Below are 23,219 nucleotides of genomic sequence, written 5' to 3'. Positions count from 1 at the left end.
GGGATTGGGGACTCTTAAATCCCGCTCTGAGAGAAACTGTCCTTGGCCCCTACTCCATCAACAGGAGGGAGGGAGCCAGTTCTGAGCATAATGAGAAAGATGGGGACCACTGGAGTAGGCCCAGGGGTAGAGGACACTGAGTCTGGTGGTCTGAGGCATGGGGCAAAACCCCTCCAAGTCAAGCAGCCCTTCCTACACTCCCCAGATCTGGAAGCAGAATCTGCCAGGCAGGAGGCACCTCTTGGTAATCGGGTCACACTCAGGGGCTCCCAGCTGTTAATCATAGGGCTAAAGAAGCTAGGAAGTCTCCGCTTGGTGGCATTTCCTCTCCTTCCTGGCTTCCGCCCCTAGACCCATTCAGCTGACCATTTTTCTGTGGATTAGAAAATCCAAAAATAGGAGAAGAAAGCTATACTTTTTACCCTCTCGAGCCTCCTGTATCAAATGGCACAGTCACTTTGACTCAAAGTTTTCATCAAAGGGGCCTTTGTAAGATCCTGGGGCAGAAAGCCTTGGAAGAGAGCCATCAGGAAGCTGTACAGAAAGTGCTGAGCAAGGAGACCCTGGGTAGAGGAGGTGGGGTGGGCAGGGTTCCCTCCACCCCAGAAAGTGTCAGTGCCAGATACATCTCCTCCACAGGCAACTCTTCTCTGAACACCCTGCTCTGGCTTCAGCCCCTGGAGATGCCCAGAGCAGCAAAGTGTGGCTTCATAGTCCACCCCACTGCTGGGGGCCATCGGAGTCGGCAAAAGCTTCACCATGGCCTAAATGCATCAGAGAATAAAAGAAAAAATGTGACAGGCAATGCCAGAAAGGCCCTGTGAGCTCTAATATTCTGTGCAGGCTTCTAGAAAGGGGAGAAGGGCGAGCCCTCTACCAAATACTTAGAATGTGCTGCACCCTGTCCAGTGTGCTGTCTGGCATTCATCCATGGTCACCCTGGGAAGCAGCACTGTTACTCGTCCTAGTGTATTAATCTGTTCCAGCTGCCATAACAAATACCATAGACCAAGTGGATTAAACAATGGACATTCATCTTTTTTTTTTTTTTTTTTTGTGGCCTCTCCCCTGGGCTTGCAGGTGGCCACCATCTCACTGAGTCCCTACATGGTTTTTCTTGTGTGCCTGCATCGATAGTGTGTCTCTGTGTGTGCAAATCCCCCTTCTTATAAGGACACCAATCAAACTGGATTGAGGCCTCGTTTTAACCACTTTTTTAAAGGCCTTGTCTCCAAATCGAGGTCAAGTTCTGCAGTAGTTGAACTAAGGATTCAACATTTGAATCTGGGGGAACACAGTTTAGCCTGTAACACCCACCAGATGGTTGGGAGTCGCCTGAGCTCACACATTCAGAGCTGCTTGGCTCACATGTGAAGAAACTTATTTATTTCAGGTGATAGACACAATCCGTCTCTCTGTAAGTGTCCTAGGGTAGCAGAAGCTTCAAAGTTGTTCTACCTGTAAGCCTACCCTTTATTATAATTCTCCCATTTCCCCTCACTGAAGGCTGAGGAGGGAGGGACATGTCTGTTTTAGTTAGCTTTTTGCCACTGTGACCAAAACAGCTGACAACAATAAGTTAGAGGAGGGAAGGTTTCTTTGTGGGCTCTTGGCTTCAGAGGTCTCAGTCCATAGTCAGACAACTTCATTGTTCTTGGCCTGAGATGAAGCAGAACATCATGGCTGGAAGGGTGTAGAGGAGGGAAGCAGCCCAGGACATGGCAGAGAAAACTGTGCTCACCAGGGACAAAATATATACCTCCAAAGGCATGTCCCCAATGGGAAATCTCTTCCAGCCATACCTTACCTGCCTACTGTTACCACCCAGTTAATACATTCAAGTGGATTCACTCATTGGTTAGGTTAAGGCTCTCATAACCCAATCATTTCACCTCTAAACTTTCTTGCATTGTCTCACACTTGAGCCCTGAGGGGACATCTCAGATGTAAATCCTAATAGTGTCCTTGAGAGGGGTTAGAAGGCACATACATCTTTTCTACACACCTCAAAAGGGTGTAAAACATTTTTGATCGACAGGAAAGCCATACTTATAGGCCTAAATCTGTTCCTCTGTGCCCTACACCACATTCTCTACCAGGTTCCCTAGTCAGGACAGTGAGTCTGTAACTGGCAGCCTGGGGACAGGGCTCTTCCTTCTTTTCTGAAGACCAGGATGCTATGGCACATTCTTAGATAGGATCAGGTATAGTAATTAGGGCAGGAGAGAAATCTGAGTTCACTCTCACCGATTTTCCCTTCTGGCAAATTTCATTACCCTCACATACATGCTATGAGCCAGCCTGAGTTGGTTCCTAGAAAATGATATTTGATTGGAAGACTCTGAAAGCACCGTGGGTAGTAGAAAGCTCACCTTGTCAGGTTAACTTGAGAGGAACTCCAGGAGACTGCCCTAAGCAAACCTCATATACTACAGGACAATCCTAAGATCTAAACAGAACCATCAGGGCAAGGGTCACTCATTGCCAGGAGGGCTCAGGTGGGTCAGATAATTAAGGCAAGCTGGCCAGGTAGAGCTGACAGAAATGAAGAGCCAGTTAAAGTAGGCAGCCCCCACCTTCACCATGTGGAGGTCCAGGCCCCATGCCCAAGTCAACAGTAGCCAGAAATCCAGGCTTTCATGTGATACCTGCTGGTTTTTAAATGTTGGTTCCATTTTCTTTGGCCACTCTATGAACCTACCAAAAGCCTTCAGGGCCACAGGCTCACAATCTCTGAACTTGAGATGTTATTTCTTTTATGACAGAGTCTCTGTTTCACTCAGAGACATGCTGGGGGATTTCTTTAAACAGAAAACACTTGCAGTACAAAAATAGAATGTGATTCACTCCCTAACAATGTTGAAGCCCAGAAGCAGCAGGAAGGGATGCTTCTTCCCATCCCAAATTGCCTCACCTTGAGATGTTCCAAGAGACAGATCTCCTAATGTATTTCAAATCAGGTTAGAGTGGCAAAAATCTAATTTTCATACAACTTCTTGAAGGGAGATGGGAATTTAGCTAAACCCTAGATCAAGATTAAGGAAGGTGCAAAGCAGAGGCCTGGGAGAAGGGAGCGTGTTAGGGTGGAAGTCAAAAGAATTAAGCTGGCTACCCAGGTTGAGTGATCTGGGAAGGGACTGGTAACTGCTCAGTGAAGTTGGTCAGACAAAGACTGGTGGGACTTGGGGATCTGAGGGAGCCAGAACGGGGAAGAGGAGGAGGGAGCATCATTAGTTGCCATGGTAACAAAGGAACAAGAAAGGGAGGGGGAGAATGAGGGAGGATCTCGGGGAAGAGCCTATTGCACTGCTCTGTCTACCCCTGCACCCTTGACCTTTATCAAGGATTCTGCAGCCCCTCTCATACCTCCCCCACCTGACACAGCTCATTGCTGACATGAAGTAATTACTATGAAATTAAGTCAAGGATGTTAGATCTTAAAAACAAGGGAGATGAATGGGTACCTATTTAGTGAGCCTTTGGGTCTCCAAAAGTCCTGCTGGGTTCAAAATATTTTCTTCCCTGTCCTGCCATAAAGACTATGATTTCACCATTAGGGCAATATTTATTAGACCAAGACTTTGTTCACGTTCAGTTATAAATCCTCATTAGGAGGTTCAATATCTTGGCCATCAATTTTTAGACTCTTGTAAGGAGGTTATCATCATATGAAACATGGATCTCAGTTTTGGTCTGGGGATGTCCATACCACAGCTTAGGCATATCTGGCTCTGTAAGACCCCAGCTAGGCCATATCCTGGGTTGAATTCCAGTGACATTTGCTGTGTGTGTCCAACTTTTGTTTCCCCTTGATTTTCTTTTCGGGAGCTCCTTCTTCCTCAATCTTAGTTCATGATATTCCAGTGAACTAACTTCCAGTCAAGAGTTGGACCCAGGACTCAGACATGGCCAATCAAAACATTCCATCTTCTGGTCAAAATGATTGGTTCTGGTGTGGTCACATGACCTAAGCCTGACCAATGAATCTCAAACATAGGACCTTCTGCTGGAACTCTTGAGAAAGATGAACTCATAATCTGGTAAAAATATATGTTTGGAGCTACTTGTGGCAGCCCTGTTCCACCTGGGGAAACCCTCCCTGAGAATAAAGCCAACATAGAGAACACAGAGCCAAGAAATGGAAAGACATAGATCAGATCGGGGGAGAAAGGAGTCTTCATTGAGCCCCTGGATCCACCTGAAATAAAAGACATCCCTAAGTTTTTTCAGCTTCCATTTTTTCAAACTTTGATTGAATTGGCTTTCTATCATTTGCAATCAAAAGCTCTGAGTCATACAAGGACTTTCCCATTACATGACTTGTCACCTGGTCTCTGCAGCAGCTGATGAAGGAGATATCATACCTTCTGCTCCCAGAGAGTTACACAGAGAAAGATGTGGAGTTGACCCTGAACAAGGGAGTTCCAGGGGCACAGGGAGATGCTATAGGAACACATGTGAGAACACGTACCCTTCTATAGGGAAAAGAGCCATTCCTCACTTCTTGAGAGAAAACAGGCCTGCTCTAATTCTTGGGGGATGGGGGCATGGATCATTGACAATGGGATCAAGGGAAATAGTGAGTGGCAGGGACTGGCTAAGAGGTGATGCCCAGGGGGCAACTCCACAGGCCAGTGTGTGTGTGCACTGCCAACATACAGTACACTGCGCTCACAGGAGGGTCCAAAAAAGGCCTAGAAGCAATCCAAACATCCATCAATTGATGGGTAGATAAAAAAAATATGTGGGATATCTACATTATAAAATATTATTCAGCAATAAAAAAGAATAAAGTACTGATTCCTGTTACAACATGGATGAACCTTGAAAACAAGGTTTAATATTATGCTAAGTCAAAGAAGCCAAGGACAAAGGGCCACATATTGTATGGCTCCATTTATGAAATATCCAGGAAAATCTATAAGTAGAAAGTTACTAGTGGTTGCCTAGGACCAGGGTGACAGGGAGATAGGTTTGTGTGGGGGGCGTGGAGGTGGTAACAGCTAAAGGGTACGGAGTTTCCTTTGGGGTGATAAAATATTCTAAAATTGATTGTAATGCCAATTGGCCATACAAGTTTGAATATATTAAAAGTCATTAAATTGTACACTTCAAAGAAGTGAAATTATATGGCATATGAATTATTTCTTTTTTATTTGTTGCTTTTAGGTATATATGACAGTAGGGTGTATCTTGACATTTTATACATACATAGGGTGCATAATTTCATTCTTCTTTATAGCTGAGTAATATTCCATTGTGTATATATACCACATTTTCTTTATCCATTCATCTGTTGAAGGGCACCTAGGTTGCATAGCATGGATATCGTGAATTGAGCTGCTATAAACATTGATGTGGCTGTGTCACTATAGTATGCTGATTTTAAGTCCTTTGGGTATAAGCCGAGAAGTGGGATAACTGGGTCAAATGGTGGTTCCATTCCAAGTTTTCTGAGGACTCTCCATACTGCTTTTCAGAGTGGTTGCAACAATTTGCATCCCTACCAGCAATGTATGAGTGTACCTTTTTCTCCACATCCTCTCCAACATTTATTGTTACTTATATTCTTGATAATTGCCATTCTGACTGGAATGAGATGGAATCTCAGTGTAGCTTTAATTTGCATTTCTCTAATTGCTAAAGATGTTGAACATTTTTTCATATATTTGTTAACCATTTGTATTTCTGAAAACTTATCCCTGATAAACATAGATACAAAAATTCTTAGTAAAATCTAGGCAAATTGCATACAAAAGCATATTTAAAAAATAGTGCACCATGATCAAGTGGGGTTCATTCCAGGGATGCAAGGTTGGTTCAACATACAGAAATCAATAAATGTTATTCATCACACCAATAGACTTAAAAACAAAAACCACATGATTATCTCAATAGATGCAGAAAAAGTATTTGATAAAATTCAGCATCCATTCATGTTCAAAACACCAGAAAAACTAGAGATAGTAGGAACATACCTCATATAAGCTATATATACTAAACCCAAGGCCGAGTCATTCTAAAAGGAGAAAAATTGAAAGCATTCCCTCTAAAAGCTGGAACAAGACAGGGTTGTCCTTTTTCACCACTCCTATTCAACGTAGTCCTGGAAATTCTAGCCAGAGCAATTACACAAAAAAAAGAAATTAAAGGGATATGAATAGGAAAAGAAGAGCTCAAACTATCCCTATTTGCACGTGACATGATTCAATATTTAGAAGACAGACCCACAAAACTCCACCAAGAAGCTTCTTTAACACATAAACAAATTCAGCAAAGTAGAAGGATATAAAATTAACACCCATAAATCAGCTATATATATATCGGTGATCAGTCAGCTGAAAGAGAAATAAGGAAAACCATCACAATCGCTTCTAAAATATATATAAAATACTTGGAAATCAATCTAACAAAAGAGGTGAAAGACCTCTACAATGAAAACTACAGAACACCAGAGAAAGAAATTGAAGAAGACCTTAGACGATGGAAAGACTCCAATGTTCTTGGATACGCAGAATTAATATTGTCAAAATGGCCATACTACCAAAAGTAGTATACAGATTTAATGCAATTCCCATTAAAAATTACAAGGATTTTCCTCATGTAGAAATAGAAAAATCAGCCGTAACATTTATTTGGAAAAATAAGAGGTCCATAATAGTCAAAACAACCCATATTGAGAAAAGTAATGCAGGAAGCATCACAATACCAGACCTTAAATTGTACTATAGAGTTATAGTAACAAAAACTGCATGGTATTGGCACAAAAATAGAGTTGAACACCAGTGGAACAGAATAGAAGACACAGAGACATACCTACCTAAATACAGTTATCTTATACTAGCCAAAGGCACCATAAACATACACTGGAAAAAAAGATAGCCTCTTCAACAAATGGTGTTGGGAAAACTGGAAATCCAAATGTAGTAGATTGAACTTGAACCCCTTTACCTCACCCTGCACGAAACTCAAAGTGAATCAAGGACTTTGGCATTAGAACAGAGACCCTGTGCCTACTAGAAGAAAAAGAAGGCCCAAATCTCATCATGTCAGCTCAGGAACAATTTCCTCAATCAGACTCCTAAACCACAAGAAGTAAAATCAAGAATCAATAAATGGGATGACATCACACTAAAAAGCTTCTTCACAGCAAAGGAAATAATCAAGAATGTGAAGAGAGAGCCTACAGAATGGGAGAAAATCTTTGCCACCTGTACCTCAGACAGAGCATTAATCCCCAGGATAGATAAAGAACCCAAAAAACTTAACACCAAAAAAAACCACTAAACTTAATCAGTAAGGGGTCAAAGGAACTGAACAAGCACTTTGCAGATGAATTATTTCTTAATAAAGCTATTTAAAACCAAAACAAAAATACAAAATAAAATAAAAACAAGGCAACAAGGCTCTGAGGTTCCTGCCCAGTCGGTGTGTGGTGTGGTAAAGCAAGGGTGTCACCCTCCAAAAGCCCAGGCACGTGACAGCTGCCACTCTGGGAGGCAGTGCTGGCCTTAGAACTGGACAAGAGAGACTTTACTATGGGCTGGCACTTTAAGAGGCTTTAAGAAGCCCTTGCTCCGGCTTCCCCTGCCTTGCCCTTCTCAATGGGATAAGGAAACTAAGGGACTCAGTGTATGTGCACACTTTCTTCTTCCTAGACCTTACTCTGAGCCTACAGAACTCTGGAATTTCTTACCCCCAAATACTTAGAACCTGTTTCTAGGACCTGACAGCCTGTTCCCCACCTCATCCTCCCCAGGGAAGAGTGAATTACCAGTGAGTAGACATTGGTAGGGAGGCTGGGGAACTTGGATACGTAGGCTGGATGCCTGGAATCACCGACCTTCGAGGAGCATGCAGGATTGAGGGCGAGAGGAGAGGAGGGCAGGCCCCTAGCTGTGAGTGTAGGCAGCCGGCAGGTAGGAAGGGGGCCTGGAGCCAGCTCTCCTCACAACCACCAAGTTCCAGCAAGGAATATGTGAAGTCTGAGAATTCTAAATTCAAACTTGACCTTCCAGGCCATTAGGAAGACTAATTTGTCAAGACAGGAGACTAGAACACTGGAGGTTTTTAGTTCACTTTATAGTTGTAGCATACTCGAACAAAGGGTTTGTGGACCTCCCTTTGTCCTCTTGTTCTGGGACCCCACCAAGGATAGGTGCTGTGTTTAAGAGAGAAACTTATCCAAGCTTTTCTTTCTAGTGAATCACGGTGTGAGGTTTTCCCAGGCCACATTTACAGATTTGAGAACGATTTATAGATTTCTCACTCCGGGCTAATGAGAAAGCTGACACGTGGCTGCCAGCAACCTTGAAGAGTAGTGGTTCCTCTCATCCAGGTCTTCTCTCCTCTCGGCTGAGCCCAAGGAGTTGGACACATAGTGAGGCACTGACTGAGGCAGGGGTGGTTCCATGAGTCGTACCAAGGAATTCTGGGTCTGCTGGGCTCTCCTGACTTTTATTTTTTAAAGATCGGATGTCATAGAGTCAAGTTGGCAGGAAATTCCCAAAGAAGCTCCTGAGAACTGTCTGAGAGGGGCAGGCCGGAGAATGTCTGTCCATCCTTTTTCTACATCTTTCCTGAGTGTCCATAAACACTGGGGGATGTGGTGCTTAAAGGGCCCTCAGGGTTAGAGACCTGCAAGACACACGATCTGGCCTCGAAGAAGTCACCATCTGGTTGAAGAATTAACACTGACCCATTAAAACACAAATGTACACACACACACACACACACACACACACACACACACAAATGTAATTTAAGGTAGATAAGAAAGTGTTTTGAAGACTAGAGTTTTAGCCCAGAATCAACCTCAGCATGAGTGACATTTGGAACCAGATAATTCTTTGTGGTGGCTGTATTGGTGTGTTGGTGGACAGGCCTGTGCTTCGTTTTTTTGTTTTTTTAGGTTTTGTTTGTTTTGTTTTGCCATGTGCTTTGGACATTGGCAGCCTCTTCCTAATAGATGCCAACAGCAGACTCCATGCCCCAGATGGGACAACTAAAAATATCTCCAGACACTGCCCAATGCCCCCAGAAGTTCACTGTCCCCCTCGGTTGGGAAACACTGCTCTAGAGACCCCATCATTTCCAGGGTAATCAATGCCTATAGACTCAAAGTACCGCAGGAAGGCACAGAAGGTAGAGGTGATTGTGGGCTGGGGGAGCCTGAACTGGATCTCAAAGGATCTAGCCAGAGGGACAGCGCTCCAGAGGTAGAACAGCGTGCTCAAAAGCAGAGCAGCAAGGACAACACCCAAATGGTTCAAGTTGTGCAACACCAAAAGGTGTCCAGCTGAGGGGACAAGTGGGGGCTGAAATACAACCACCACCACCCCCCCCAGGCCTTGCCTCTCAGCACTGGCTGCATCGTCTGTCAGGAAGAAGGGGAGCCTTTTTCTTAGTACAAAGGTGTCTTGTGCTCCCCATCCCCTGGGCTCAAGGTACTGCATCTGCCTAAAAGGGGCCTTTTTCTAATGGCACAACGGTGCCTCAGAGGCCAGCAAAGTTCACCCCCACCCCAGTGAGCATACTCAGGATGGCAAGGAGAGGCAAACCAGCAAAGGAAGAAGGCTTGCACTCATGTAAGGGTCCAATAAGACTCTAGATTTCCTGGCTCCAGTTGACTCCTCTCTGCTGCTCTCTGACTAGTCTGGAGTGGACGGCACCCTGCCCTCCAGAGCCCCACATGGGAGAATGAGAACTGCTTTCCAAGCTAAAATTGGTCGAAAGGAGAAGGCAGGCTCTGAGAGAAGTCTGAGTCAGACAGCAGCCAGGTATCAGCTCACCATTGCTTTTGCCCTCTCTGAGGAAAGACCCTGCTGGGATAAGGCCACACCTGGGGGGCGTGGTTACTTAAGCACCTTCCCTCCTATAAACAGACCTTCAGAACCTGCAGCCCTTCCCTTCGCCTTCCCCTCCTTTGTTAACAGTGTAGCAATGGACCAGTCCAACTGAGGGTGGGGGGGTGCGGGGATACGGGAAGATTTTTCCAAAGGATGCAGGTTTTGCCCTGGCTCATTTTGAGAATCACATGACAAGTTCTTAACTTTCGCAAGAGCCTTTTTGTATAGATGGTCTATTGAGCCCATGCATATGAACCTGCCTCCCTTTCATGGCCCCCCTCCCTTCTTCTATTTCCTTAAAAGAAAGGTAGACTTACCCATCCCAAATCTTAGCCTGGTGCAGAGACTTGGGGACAAAATGCTTGGTGCAATGAAGGGACAATCTAAATCCTAGTGTCAGGAGAGTAATCTCATGGCTGGGTAAATCAAATGGCTTCCAGTTCTCTGCTGTCATTCAAAATGAAGGACAATCCATTCTAGTTGTCATATATTGGGGTTTTAATTATCTACTCATATTGGTATGTAATTCAAAAGGAATTTACACAGTTGAGTGACATTGCTATCACAAAAGTCCTTGTATTCCTTTGTAATTATGTGAAAAAGATTTCTGAGCTTGCCCCTGGTATCAATTAAAACAGAGAGAAAGAAAGAGAAATAACGCTGAATCTTCTCTCCTTCTAGCAATAAATAATATTCTATTCATTCATGGACACATGAACTAACTAGGGTGGAGGAATACTTCATCTCTTTAAGAGATGCACATTATTGCCAGGTGCAATGGCATATACCTGCAATCCCAGCTACTCTGAAAGCTGAGGCAAAAGAATCCCAAGTTTAAGGTCAGCCTCAGCAACTTAGCAAGATCCTTTTTCAAAATAAAATATAAAAAGGGATAAGGATGGAGCTCAGTGGTAGAGCACCCCTCGGTTCAATCCTCAGTACCACAATTAAAAAAAAAGGAGAGAGATGAATTTTATTTCTATGCTTCCTTATTACTTATTAAAAATCAGGAGCTGGGGATATAGCTCAGTTGGCAGAGTGCTTGCCTTGCATGCACAAGGCTCTTGGTACAATACCCAGCACCCAAAAAAATCATAATAGTATTTGTTTTGGTTAAATGTATACTAGTTATTATGCTATAAATCCAGACAAAATAATCTTTAACACTGGAGTCTATGGTCACAGGAAATTTTAGAAATAAGTTCATTTTATGTAGTTTTGTTGGAAAGAAGTATGATAGGATGGTACATAAAAGACTGTCAGCCATAAGATTATAATTGTGCTGAAATTCTGTAAGAGAAGTAGAATGGAAATATACGTTCAAAGAGAAAAAAAAGAAATGAAAAATGTCCGACTTCTCATGTATTTTTTTTAAAGAGAGAGTGAGAGAGGAGAGAGAGAGAGAATTTTTTAGTTCTCGCGGACACAACATCTTTGTTGGTATGTGGTGCTGAGGATCGAACCCGGGCCGCACGCATGCCAGGTGAGCACGCTACCACTTGAGCCACATCCCCAGCCCCTTCTCATGTATTTTTAAAAGAGATGATGATGAAGTATCCAATCACTATAGCATTATATTTAGAAACATTTTCAGAGTACTATAACAGTTTTATTTTAAAACGTCAATATTTGTAAAGCAACAGAGACTTTATGTAGCTATTTAAACTTATGAAAAATGTTTAAATGTTCTTGCCTAAAAATGTGCCAGGGGGGTACATAGATTTTTAAAATTCTTTTAGGAGTTTGCGAGAAAAATATTTGAGAGGACCGGGTCATGGAGCCTGGCACTTGCCTGCATGAGGGTCCAGAATGAATGGAAAACCAAGGACTTTGGTCAACCCTGGGCCTTGAAGGACAGGATGGCACTCTCAAAGGGGCAGAGCCACACTCTCACTGACAGTGGGAAAGGAGGCAAGGGGCTTTCCCTTCATCCTACTAATGCTTTGCTCTGGTCTTTTGGATTTTTTGTTTTATTTTAAGCTTTTCTCTAAAATTCCATTTTCGCACTCCAGATGCTCTGTCAGGTCCTGGGGAGTTCTGCGTTTTCCCATTCTCCTTCATTCTTCCCTTTCTTCCAGGAAGATCCCTCCAGCTAACAGTACACTCAGCCAACCTGGCCCCAGCCCGGCTGCCCCAGTCCCCTGTCTTTGGACCAGTCTTCACTCTGCGGCTGGATTATAAACTTTCCGTCCCCCGGTCTCTGTTTCCTTGGCAGTAAGATGTGGATGGTCAGAAAGCAGTGAGATGAAATGGGTAAAGCACCTGGCACCGAGCTTGGCCTGCAGCCAGTTGCATTTAGCAAATAGTTGCTAATGGTAGGTTAAATCTCATTTCCCAGCGAATAGAGAAGCCGGGGCTGCGCAGCGTCTTCCTCCTTCTTCTGCTCCCGGAGAACCTAGAAGAGTTCCCAAGCCCCAGGTCTCCTTTAAATAACTCGCCAAGCTGGGGTGATAGAATGCCCTCCTGCCCCTCCTCCTGCAGCCGCGGAGTCCCCCGGCGCCGGCCCCGGAGCTCTGAGGTCATGCTCAGGCCACGTGACCGCGGCTGCCTCGGTCAGCCGCGATACAATTACTAAAACTGGGCGCTTCTGACATTCAGACCTGCTCCCTACTCCTCCTCCACCTGCCTCTCCCCTAAACCGGCCCCTTTCGCACCAAGGGACCGTCTCAAAACTCTAGCAATCTCAAATGTATGGCTCTCAATGTTACAACGTAAGAAAGGAGGAGGGAAAAGTGGTGAAGTCCGAGGTTGCAATTCTTATGGCTGCAGTTTGAAAACCACGCTTAAGTCCCTGTTCTTTAAAATCTTTTCGGCCAAAGCATTTTAGCATAGGTATTAACAGTCTTTGAAAACTCATCATACTATCTTTAACCCATTAATTACAATTCTAGAATGCTCTCCTATGGAAAAAATCTTTGCCCAAGCGGGGCAAAGATTTAGGTACATACAATTCACTGCCTTGTTAGTGAAATAAACAAAATGTATAAAAGAGCAACATAATACTAGGAAGGCGTTAAAAATAATGATTTCCAATTTTTTTTTTCTTGACGTGGAACAGGCATGAAAAATGGCAATGGCTAGTATTTGTGGAAAAATTACTATATGCCAGTTTTTCTCCTAAATGCTTTCTGTGGATTGATTCTTACAGCCTTCAGAGACAGATACTATTATTATCTTTCTTCTAAAGACTGTGACCTAGAGAAGGAAATTAACTAAAGCTAACCAGCTTAATCAAGTGTGAAAATTGAGGCTCAGAGTTTATTCAAAGGGCTAAATGGCAGAGGCTGGATTTGAACTAGGTCTTAACTGTCCTGCCACAATAGTTTACTAGGAAGAAATCACCATATGTCAGGGGCAGTGGCGCATGCCTGTGATCCTAGTGGCTTGGGAGACTGAAGCAGGAGGATTGTGAGTTCAAAACCAGCCCCAGCAACTTATCAAGGCCCTAAGCAACTTAGTGAGACCCTATATCAACATAAAATAGAAAAAAGGTCTGAGGATATGGGCTCAGTAGTTAAGCATCCCTGGGTTCAATCCCCGGTATCAAAAAAATCACCATATAATATTGCACATACCATCAGGCCAGTGATGTGTGTGTATATATGTATATACATATGCACATGAAGAGAAAAAGAATGAAGAGGCAGACTCCACATGTTCACTGTGTTATCAGTGGCACAATTACTAGGGATTTAAATTTTCTACAATGTATATGTATTAATTGAATAATTAGACAAAATGTCATACACAGATTGATTCCGCTAAAAAGCCATGGGCTAATTACAGCTTAATTCATTGTAATGAAACCTTAAAAATAGCTTGAAAGTCAATTACTATTAGACTAGTTAAATTATAAAAATAACTCATTGCAATAGTTTGCAGATATTGGAAATGAAAGTCACAAAGATTCAGTGATGCCATTCTGTGAAAAATCAAGGCACAAAATAGTAGGTACAATATGCATAATTATTTGAGGTTATCATTGTGAAACCTCTAAGGAAAGAGAAAAATGATAACTGGAACAAATGGTGAAATTTAAAACTTTAAAAATGATGTTTACAAGTTAAAATTTTGAAAAAGCTAAAAGTAGTTAAAATTTTGAAAAAGCTAAAAGTTTTGAAACTTTTTGAACTTCTGTGAGTTTTCTATTTCTTGCATGATACTGTAATAAAAACAATTAATTACTAAGTTCAGGTTTAGTATCAAAAGTAGCATAGAACACATGGACTCTTGCTTTTTTAAGAGAACTTTCTGTTTTATCATTTCATTGCCAAAATGCCCCAAGGAAAATAAACATTTATCTTGCATTTACCAATAGGCAAGTTAAGGCATAGAGAAGATGATTGAATTACTTGGAGTCAACCAGCAGATGAATGGCAACCCTCAGCCATCTCCTGCCCCAGTTCTCTGGCCTAGACACACACTGATTTCTTTATATAAAGGGCTACTTGGTGCTGCTGGAAGACCCCAAACTCTGAGACATAAATGTGGATCTCTCCAGGGCATGATCCTGGAGGCAGGAAGCATGCCCTATTCATACTGTCTTCATGTGGGAACACATAAAGCCTGAAGCATTCTGCCACCTTTCCCAATGCCGTTCCCCCCCCCCAACCATACAAACACACAGCCACCTTTGTCCCCAAAAGCAGGCTTTCTGGGAACATGCCCTGCCCTGCCCTAGGATAGAGGGAGAGGCCATTAAATGCAGTTCATCCTCCCCCACGCTCTTCAGGGTACATCCCTTGGTGCCCACAGCTCTAGTAGGAGGAGCAGAGACCCCCACCAGTGACTATTTGTCAAAGGCCAGGAACAAACAAGGCAGGTGCCAGTAACACAAGTGTGGAATGAGAGACCAGAAGTGGTCAATGGTCAGTGACAGCTGGCCAGCAATGGGGGGCAGGGTCTGGGGGAATTGAACCTGAGGACACTGCAGATGTGCTATGGCACAAAAGGCTAAGAGGGAGCACTAGGCCAAGGTTTATCAATCCTGTTGGCAAGGCAGGGTCCCCAATAAGGAGAAGAGGATGTGGGAGTGTGGGGACGATGGGATTGACAGACCTAAGGATTCTGCCAATGGTGCATTTAAGTGTTTGCTTCCACCCCAGCGGTGGAGCACCTGAACTTTACCAGTTCCTGCTACTGAAAAAAACTGTTGCCTGTGAAGAGACCTGTGTATTGGTCTGAGCTGGCTACTCCCTGCACACTAGCTTCCCATTTCTGTGGAGCTGGTGAGATGGCTTTTGAGCTAGGAAGGTGAGGGGCAAAATGCTGAATTGGGCACACAGTAAAATGTGGTTATATCCCTTCCACACTTACAAACTCTGAATGGCTTCCCCTCATACGTAAAACAAATCCAAAGGCCTTCAGTACCACTCACAGGACCCTGTGAGATCTGACCCTGCCCTTCCCTTCTGTCCTCCACTCACTCAGGGAAGCCCTGAAGGTCACCTTTATGCTTCTCAAAACTGCACAGCTTTTCTTGCCTTGATGCCTTCATAATTCAAGGTGGTTCAGATGGTGTTGCTATCATCTGAATGTTTGTGTCCCCCTAAGTTCTTATGTTGAAACCTAATCACCATGTGATCATGTTAGTCAGCTTTTCATCCCTGTAATAAATACGTGAGGACAACAACTTAGAGGTGGAAAGATTCCTTTGGTTCATGATTTCAAAGGTTTCAGTTCATGGTCAGCAAGCTCAAGTCAGAAATATCATGGTGGAAGGGCATGGCAGAGGAAAGCTGTTCATCACACAGCAACCATGAAGCAGAAAGAGAAAACAGAAAGGGACAAGGACAATATATAATGCCCAAGGGTGTGTCCCCAAGGGCCCATTCCTTCAACTAGGCTCTACCTCCCAGAGCCTCCGCCACCTCCCAGTAGTCAGTCCTTCCAGCCATCAGTAGATTAATCCACTCATGAGTTCAGAACTCTCAGGATCCAATCAATTCCCCAAAGCTTCACCTCTGAATGTTGCTGTACTAGGGACCAAGCCTTCAACCCATGAGACTCTGGAGGACATTCCAGACCAAAAAATGTAAGATTGTACAGTATTAAGAAGTGGGGACTCTGGAGTTGATTAGGTCCAGAGGGCCCTTGCCTCATGAAGGGAATTATTGTCCTTTTAAAAGATAGCCAGGGAAGTTCTGGGGAATGATATTGGCCAAATTATATCATTGTATTGTGTGCATGCATGTATGAATCTGTAATAACAAATCCCACCATCATGTGAACTATAATGTGAACTAAAAATTGTGGAAAGATAAACAAACAAATGCTAGGGGGAGATTGTTGGCCTCTTCTACCATGTGGGAACCCATAGAAGGTGTCATCTATATAGAATGGGCCCTCACCATTCATACCCAGCTACCCTCCTTCTCATCCTCTAGAGGCAAGGGACATTTAGAAAGGAGCCCCACCTGAGCTGGGGTCACAGAAGTCCTCTCCATCCATAAATTTTTACTTTTTCTAGCTTAGACCTAAAATCATCCACTGCCTACCTGTTTAGTGATCCCTGGTGAACCCTGACCCCTCCCACTTGTGCCCACCCCCATCCATATCAGAATTCTCTTTTGTGAAGTCTGGGATCTTAATTATCCTGTTCCCTGCAAAGGATGCAGGGCTAGCAGAATGCCTGGCACTTGATAACAACTCAATAAATATTTGCAGAATGAATGGATGGATAAGAGGTCTGCTGATCTGAATCTGAGAACTCAGAGCTCAAAATCCAAAGGGGCAAAGACAAGAACCTTTATACCCCCTATTGTTCTCCTTCCACCAGGGAAACCTCTACCCATCTCGTTTCCATTCTTTCCTCCCCTGCCCTCCCCCTCTCTGCCTGCTCCTCCTTCCTTTCCTTCCTTCCCTCCTTTTCCTTTCTTACTCTAAGGTTCACCCACACCTGGCCCTGAGCCAGCTTGCTGTTATGTGGGGCTCAACTTCCCACCCACTCATCTCCTGACATGCTCCCAGCACTCTTTATACAGGGACCTGGTCTTTCCCTGGCTCCTCAAGTCGCATATCTGTGCAGTCACCCACAGGCACTCCATCTCTGTGGATCCTCACTGTGACTGAGCCCTGAGGTCAGCATGAGGTCTGGGAAGGACAGAAGCAGCCTTCTCCGAGGACCCTCTGTGACCGTGTATTTTCGTCATATCTATCCTGTTGGCCAAAGTTCTCGAGCTTCTATATGGCATGCTTTTCATTAAATGAGTGATGATAACTGAGGTCTTTTCAGGCTTTTTGTTTGTAGTCCCATGAGTCTTATTAGCTAAGTCCTTGTTTCCTCTGGGCTTTGGATTCAAACCACCATTCTGCTCTCAAGTTTCCCTAAAGCTCTGAACCTTCTGTAATCTCCAAGACATGAAATCTGCTCAGGTCTGGTAGTGGCCAGGATGAGTCCAGCATCACCTTTTGCAGACTCATCTCCCTGTGATGAAGTCTGTGCTCAATTCCCTCCCTCCAAAGAAGTAGCTGAGGCAGGCGATGGGTCAAGGGTTTGCCAAGGCTGAATCTCAGAGTTTGGGGTTCCCTTTTGCTGTGTCTGCAGAGAGAAGTAATTTGCCTCTCAATAAAAAGAGTGCTGTCCTGTAGGACAAGTCCATTGGGTGAGCCGTGAGCTTGCTCATGAAGCATGACAACTTGAGAGCAAGGATTCTCAGACTTCAGAGTGTGGGAGGTGGCCATAGGAGGAGACACAGAGGTCCTCTCCCTGTCCTCCAATAGCAGGTGTGACTTCAGGGATCATGAATTGGAAGGGATACAGGGATGTCCTGGGAGAGTTAAGGAGTAGGGCAGAAGGCAGTGTTCCCAAAGAGTGCAGCAAGGGGCCATGGTTACTCCGTGGCCGAGAGTAGATCAACTGACCCGCTTCTGAAGTTGCAGTGACCCCAGGGTCAGAGAGAAAGCCCTGCATTTTTGTGCTGCTGGTCTGCTCTCCCTGCTTTTTCTGAGGGCCTGACACATGGTCAAAGCTTCAGTCCCATCTCTGATGGCCAGAAAGTTCCAGATCAGAATTCCATCTATCCTCCCCTCCACCAAGGGACCCTGGCTGAGGGACTTGACCCACAGGTTGGCAGGTGCCTGAGAAGGGCAAGACCAAACCGCTGCTGTGAGTTCCGGTTTTGGCTCCCCCAGCTCCCCAGCAGTGAAGCCGGGAGTGTGTCTTCAACACCACGTTACCACAAGCAGAGCCTGTGCCTCAGCAGCAACAGCTTCCCTTGCACCTCCGGAGGAAGTGTTAATGAAGAGAGCGGATGGGAAGGGCTGTGCCTGGCTGCGGTTGTCACAGTTCGCTCCTTTTGGCTCAGGGGACTAAGGCGCTTACACAGGAATGCGCCTTCTTTTTTTTTTTAATATAGCTGTGTTTATTTCCGTTAGTGTTTACATATCTTATGTACCTTTTCCGCCTTCTTAAGGGTAGAACATTAACACAAAGAACGCACTCGCACTCGGGTTTGCACCATTTGACTGAATTGCCCAGAGCAAGCATTTCTGTAGTGAAGACCCTGACAGGATGCAGCTGTCCCAGCTCTGCAGCATGGTGATCGCAGCCTAGCCCAGATGGCAAGTCTAGGACAGAAGGCCACACAGACAGAAGACTGAGATGTGCCTTGCTGTGGCTAAGGCCCCTGTGGAGGACACAGTCCAGGCCCACCCCCCCAGAGCATCCTGCCTGTGCACCCTGCTCCAGAGCAAAGCCCTCCCCTCTTGCTTCCCAGGGAGGGAAGAGGTGCAGTAAGCCCCAGGCACAGCCAGGGGGTCATCAATCCAGGACTGAAGTGACAGCCAGCATATTCTTCCTTGGATTTAGGGGCTGCTCCCATCCACAGTCTTTCCCAGGAGTAGCAAAAAAGAATTTTCTTCTAGAAACAAAGATCAGTCCCCAGATCTGTCAGATGCCTCTCCTCCCCAACCCCCTGCTGACCCCCATATCATATTCTTGCCACTTTCTATGGACCAGAGGACAAGCAAGACCCTGGAGTCCTCCATCTGGAAACCAGGGCCAGGCTCCGGAAGAAGACCAGCAACCAACATTGCTCATCTAGAGCTCCCATGTGTGTACCCAATGTCACGCACCAAAGTGACGAGGCTGCAGGGACACCAAGATCAAAGATCAGTCCCTGCCCAGGAAGCAAGGTCAGGAAAGATCGGGTGGGTGGAAAGTAGCTAACAGTAAGCAGAGGCAGCACGTGAAAAGTCCTCAGGACGGGCACAGTCCTTGTGCCCAGGGCCTTGGGCAGGTCAAGGCTTGATTCACCACCAGGTTGCTGAGGGGTCGTGGTGAAGGAGGAGACTGGAAGCCACAGGTGAGAATCTGAGGAGGAAAAGGTCAGAGAGAATGTGTGGCTGCTCTGGAAAGAACATTTGGGAAAAGAGAGATGTTTGGCTGGGTCTTAGGGGAACGTTTGTCCCATGGGCTTCTACTTGCCACAAAACTTCCATAAAAACCTACGTGACTAACCATTTTGGCAGGGGATGAATCAATAGCTGGAGCAGATCACAGATAAGGCTGGCTCAGAGGGCCAGACTGGTGCTGGCCAAAACGTTCCTGGGTTATAGCAGGAAGTGGGGGAACAGTTCCCAAAAGGCAAGGCAGCTGGAGGCCTGGTCAGCTGGGAAGGGGACACTTTGATGGCTTGGCTAGGAGAGAAGGGGATGGTTCCAAGGGTCGGAGGACTTACAAGAAAAAATTGTAAGGTGATAAGACCTTAAGTCCTGAACAAGTGAAGAGATGTATGGGGGAGGGAGAAGGTTCATAGGACACGGGGTCTGAGCCTACTCTTTCCTAAGAGGCCTAAGTATCCTGGAGTTTCATCTGCCTCAGAAAAAAGTTTTTTCCAAAGTCTAGTTCTCATTGTTTCACTCTTAAAGTCCTGTAGTGCCCCTCATTTTTTTACCCAACAGAATTAAAAAGGCCTAAGACACAGACACCAGGTCACAGCCCCTTTAATCCTCACCCTCCATCCATAGCACTGACCTGCCCATGGGTCCTCTAATACATCCTGCTTTTCACACCTCAGAGCCTTTGCATCCAGGATCTCCCACCCTTGCCTGCAGCTCTTTCCCCCAGCACAATGGCCAGCACCCCAGCAGTACCCTGCAATCCTCCCTGCCTGTCCCTGTATTCCCATGGTGTCTTGAATCAACACTAGGCCGGCACTCGCTATATTGTCCCATTACCACAATGGGTAATAATGAGTGTAATACATTCCACTATTGTCATGTATGTAAAAAATAAATTTAAAAAATCTAAAAAAAATCATCTGTTTCTACATCTATGATCCATTAAAATACAGGATGGCAGTCCAGCACCATAATGGCGCTTAGCTCATCAATGACACTTAGCAAGTGGACATTAAATGATTGAGTTTGAAACTCTAAAGGGCCAACACATAAGTCACTCTTTGGGGAGCCCATTCAGCTGATAAAGGCCCCACCCCCACCCTGGGAACTGCAGCAGACACCAACTAGACCCTAAGTGGACACTGACCCAAGCTCGGCCAAATGAGTTCCCTTTCAGAAAAGTGGAATTGGCTCCAAGAGAAGCAAGTTTGTTTCTGGAACTGTCATATGTAAACCTTGAAATTGTGGAACATGCCAATTTCACCAGTGACACAGGACAATAGAGAATGTCACTCTTGGAAGAAAGAAAATGAAGTGGCCTTACAGAGGAGTTCAGGGGTTGTCTGAGTCCCAGTTCCAGCCCTCTGCTGGAGCCATGAGAGAGTCCTGTGAGGCCCCTGGTTTACCAATAAGTTGTTTCCTACTTCATGATGAGTTCCGTGGGGTTTCTGATCCTTACACTGTCCTAATCACACAGGCTACAACCTTTGCCCTAAGAGAGATGGTTGGGATTTCTTCAAAAACCTTAATCTATGAAGTATGTTCAGACACAGAATAGACCTAGGCAAAACCAGCCATATAATTTGCAGGAGCCACTGCGCAATAAAAAAACGTGAGATCCTTTGTTCAAAAAGCAGGAAAAGGTGCCAGTTAAGGCACTTCAACACAAAGTGCTTTCCTTTTTCCTGCACTCTCTCCACTCTTCATGGTGTTTATTTCCTAGCTATTGTCTTCCTAAGTAAAGAAAACTTAAAATTGTAAATTGTTAGGATGAATTTAACCATTTTATGCTGTGTAATGCCCATATGCAAAAGCAGCAAAATTGCATGATCTGTGTTTCTTGACTTCTTCCAGAAGGGATGAGCTGAAGGCCTCCAGGCATTGAACTCTCCCAGGGAGCACCTTACCAGGCATGGGGATACTTTGTAGGTGATGCACAGACTCTCATAAACTCCTGAGGGTCCTGTCTTGTCACTTGAGCTGGAATCCCCTTCCCACCAGTCACCAGACCTACGCATTGACTGGGACTAGGATAGGGATGGCCACAATTATGACTGGCCTTGAGACTCCAGAGAGAATGCACACCTCACTCTGACCCCCTCTGTATGCCCACTAGGCCCTCACCAGGGATAGAAGGTGGCAATGTTCACTGGACCAAGAAGGGAAAGGCTGGGCCGCAGGGCTCTAAGGGAGCTAGAAGTAGGTGACTTGGGGAGATAGGTAGGGTTCATTAGATGCATGAACTGAAGCTCCAAACCCTTGGTGCATATTCCAGTGGGGCTTCACTTTCAAAACACAATTCCAAAGATAAAATTAAGGATTTCAAGGCAGTGACTATAGAGCTACACTGCAAGTGCTGGGCCCTTGTGACAGTACTGATCTTATGCCTGTGAAGCTGGCCCTGTGTGCCTGAGGAAGGCCTCAAAACTTTTCACATAACACAAGTTCAGAGACTGAAGCTGAAACAAAAGAATGGAAACACATTACACATGCATATTGAAAAAACAGAGCACAGAGCCTACAGGCTAAGGATGCGTTTCATGTCTCACCCAAAGCTAAGCTAACAAGCAGATATCTTCAGTCGCCTCATCTCAGACCGCAGAATGGTCCAGAAGCTGTTGTATGTGTCAATTAACTGGAATTTAATTTATGAGCATCAACTTGAGCTTTATTCCAAAGTTAAAAACACATAAGGCCTTTAGCTATTCAAAGCTAAATCTTTCTTTTATGAAAGAAAATAGGACCATATTGGAGCTTTCAAAGAATAGGAAACATTACTAGTTTCCTTTGCCCAAATAACTTACTTTTAATGACTTGGCAGTTTAACCCAAGCTTCACTTTCCAGAGCTTTATATAAAGAACTTTCTGTTGGGATTAGCTCCAAACAATGTCATTCGGATTTCTGGCATCTTTTGCTGGGCTGAGAGATCCAGGCGACTTTCCAGGGTATTGGAAACCATTGTTTTCCGATTGCTGCTATAGATCTCCACCCCTCCAGCGGCATTCACACCCAGGTAATCTTCTTGATCCATGTGGATATCCACATTTCTTTGGGTTACATTCTGGTACTCAGGGATGGCCTTTTGCACTGCGGTCTCCACCAGGAGGAAGTCCTGTGGCCTGCAGCGCACAATCACCACGGGCTCCAGCAATCGGAGCAGAGCCTGGAGCACTAGTTTATCCAGCAAATCCTGGTATACTTTTGGGTCCGCCACGATTCTACCAAGTTTCAGCTTTGCATCCCTGAGCAATTCTGAGATGAGGTTATCTCGGGCTCTCAGGACTTTCAGCCTTGCCTGGTTCCTCATGGTGGACAACTGAATTTTCTTCTGCTGCTCTATCTGCTTCTCCTTCTTCTCATAATACTCCATAATCTTCAGTCGCTGGGTTTGCACAAGACGTCCTTTCTCAATGTTGAACTCCTCCTCAGCCTTGGCATCTATTTCCTCTGCCTTCTCATTGGCTTCCTGCTCGATGAAAGCCATCATGTGCTTAATCTGCTTCTGCACGTCGACATCGCTCAATGACATGGTGGCTCCCAGAAAGGCAGATAGAGGAAGAGTTGGTGGGCTCTCTGGTGTCTTGGATTTAGGGCAGAGATTCAGAAGTGTCTCTGAAGTTCCACTTCCTCAGCTGTGGAATTACACAGAGAATGAAAGAGAAAGTCAGAACCTAAAGGGGAGATGCTAGGGAAACACCTACATACTTCTCATGTTACCGATGAGGAAAGCTAGGTCCAGAGAGGGAAAGAAATTTGTCAGAGGTCATATCCCAGAAGGACTTTCAGTCTCAGCGTTCCATTCACACTTCACTCATTGTCTTTTTGTCATCAAGGATTTAGAGCAAACCTAGTCCAGAAATTCCCTGGGCAGTTACAATCTAAGACTCAGATAGGAAGCCAAGGGAATGGACATACCAAATTCATTCATAAGGGAAAGCATTGGCACGTTTTGTGCTGGAGAGGACCAGGAAGAATCACAAGACACTGTAGGATTCAATCTAGGAAGGCTGAATGGAGGTGAAAGAATT

The 23,219-nt window shown here is 45.0% G+C and overlaps 1 protein-coding gene across 1 annotated transcript; it reads right to left on the bottom strand.

Moving 5' to 3' along the window:
• Positions 1–22,039: 22,039 nt before the first annotated feature.
• On the bottom strand, positions 22,040–22,720 carry ATP6V1E2 (ATPase H+ transporting V1 subunit E2; the record flags this gene model as incomplete). Its single annotated transcript, XM_081264983.1, has 1 exon — positions 22,040–22,720. The coding sequence occupies one exon, from the start codon at positions 22,718–22,720 to the stop codon at positions 22,040–22,042; it is 681 nt and encodes a 226-aa protein (XP_081121109.1).
• Between the last annotated feature and the right edge of the window lie 499 nt (positions 22,721–23,219).

This window comes from Spermophilus citellus, assembly GCF_964194105.1.
Source record: "Spermophilus citellus genome assembly, chromosome: 13".
Classification (NCBI taxonomy): Eukaryota; Metazoa; Chordata; class Mammalia; order Rodentia; family Sciuridae; genus Spermophilus; species Spermophilus citellus.
Note: the sequence above shows the minus strand (reverse complement) of the source record. Positions and strands in the feature narration are given on the sequence as shown.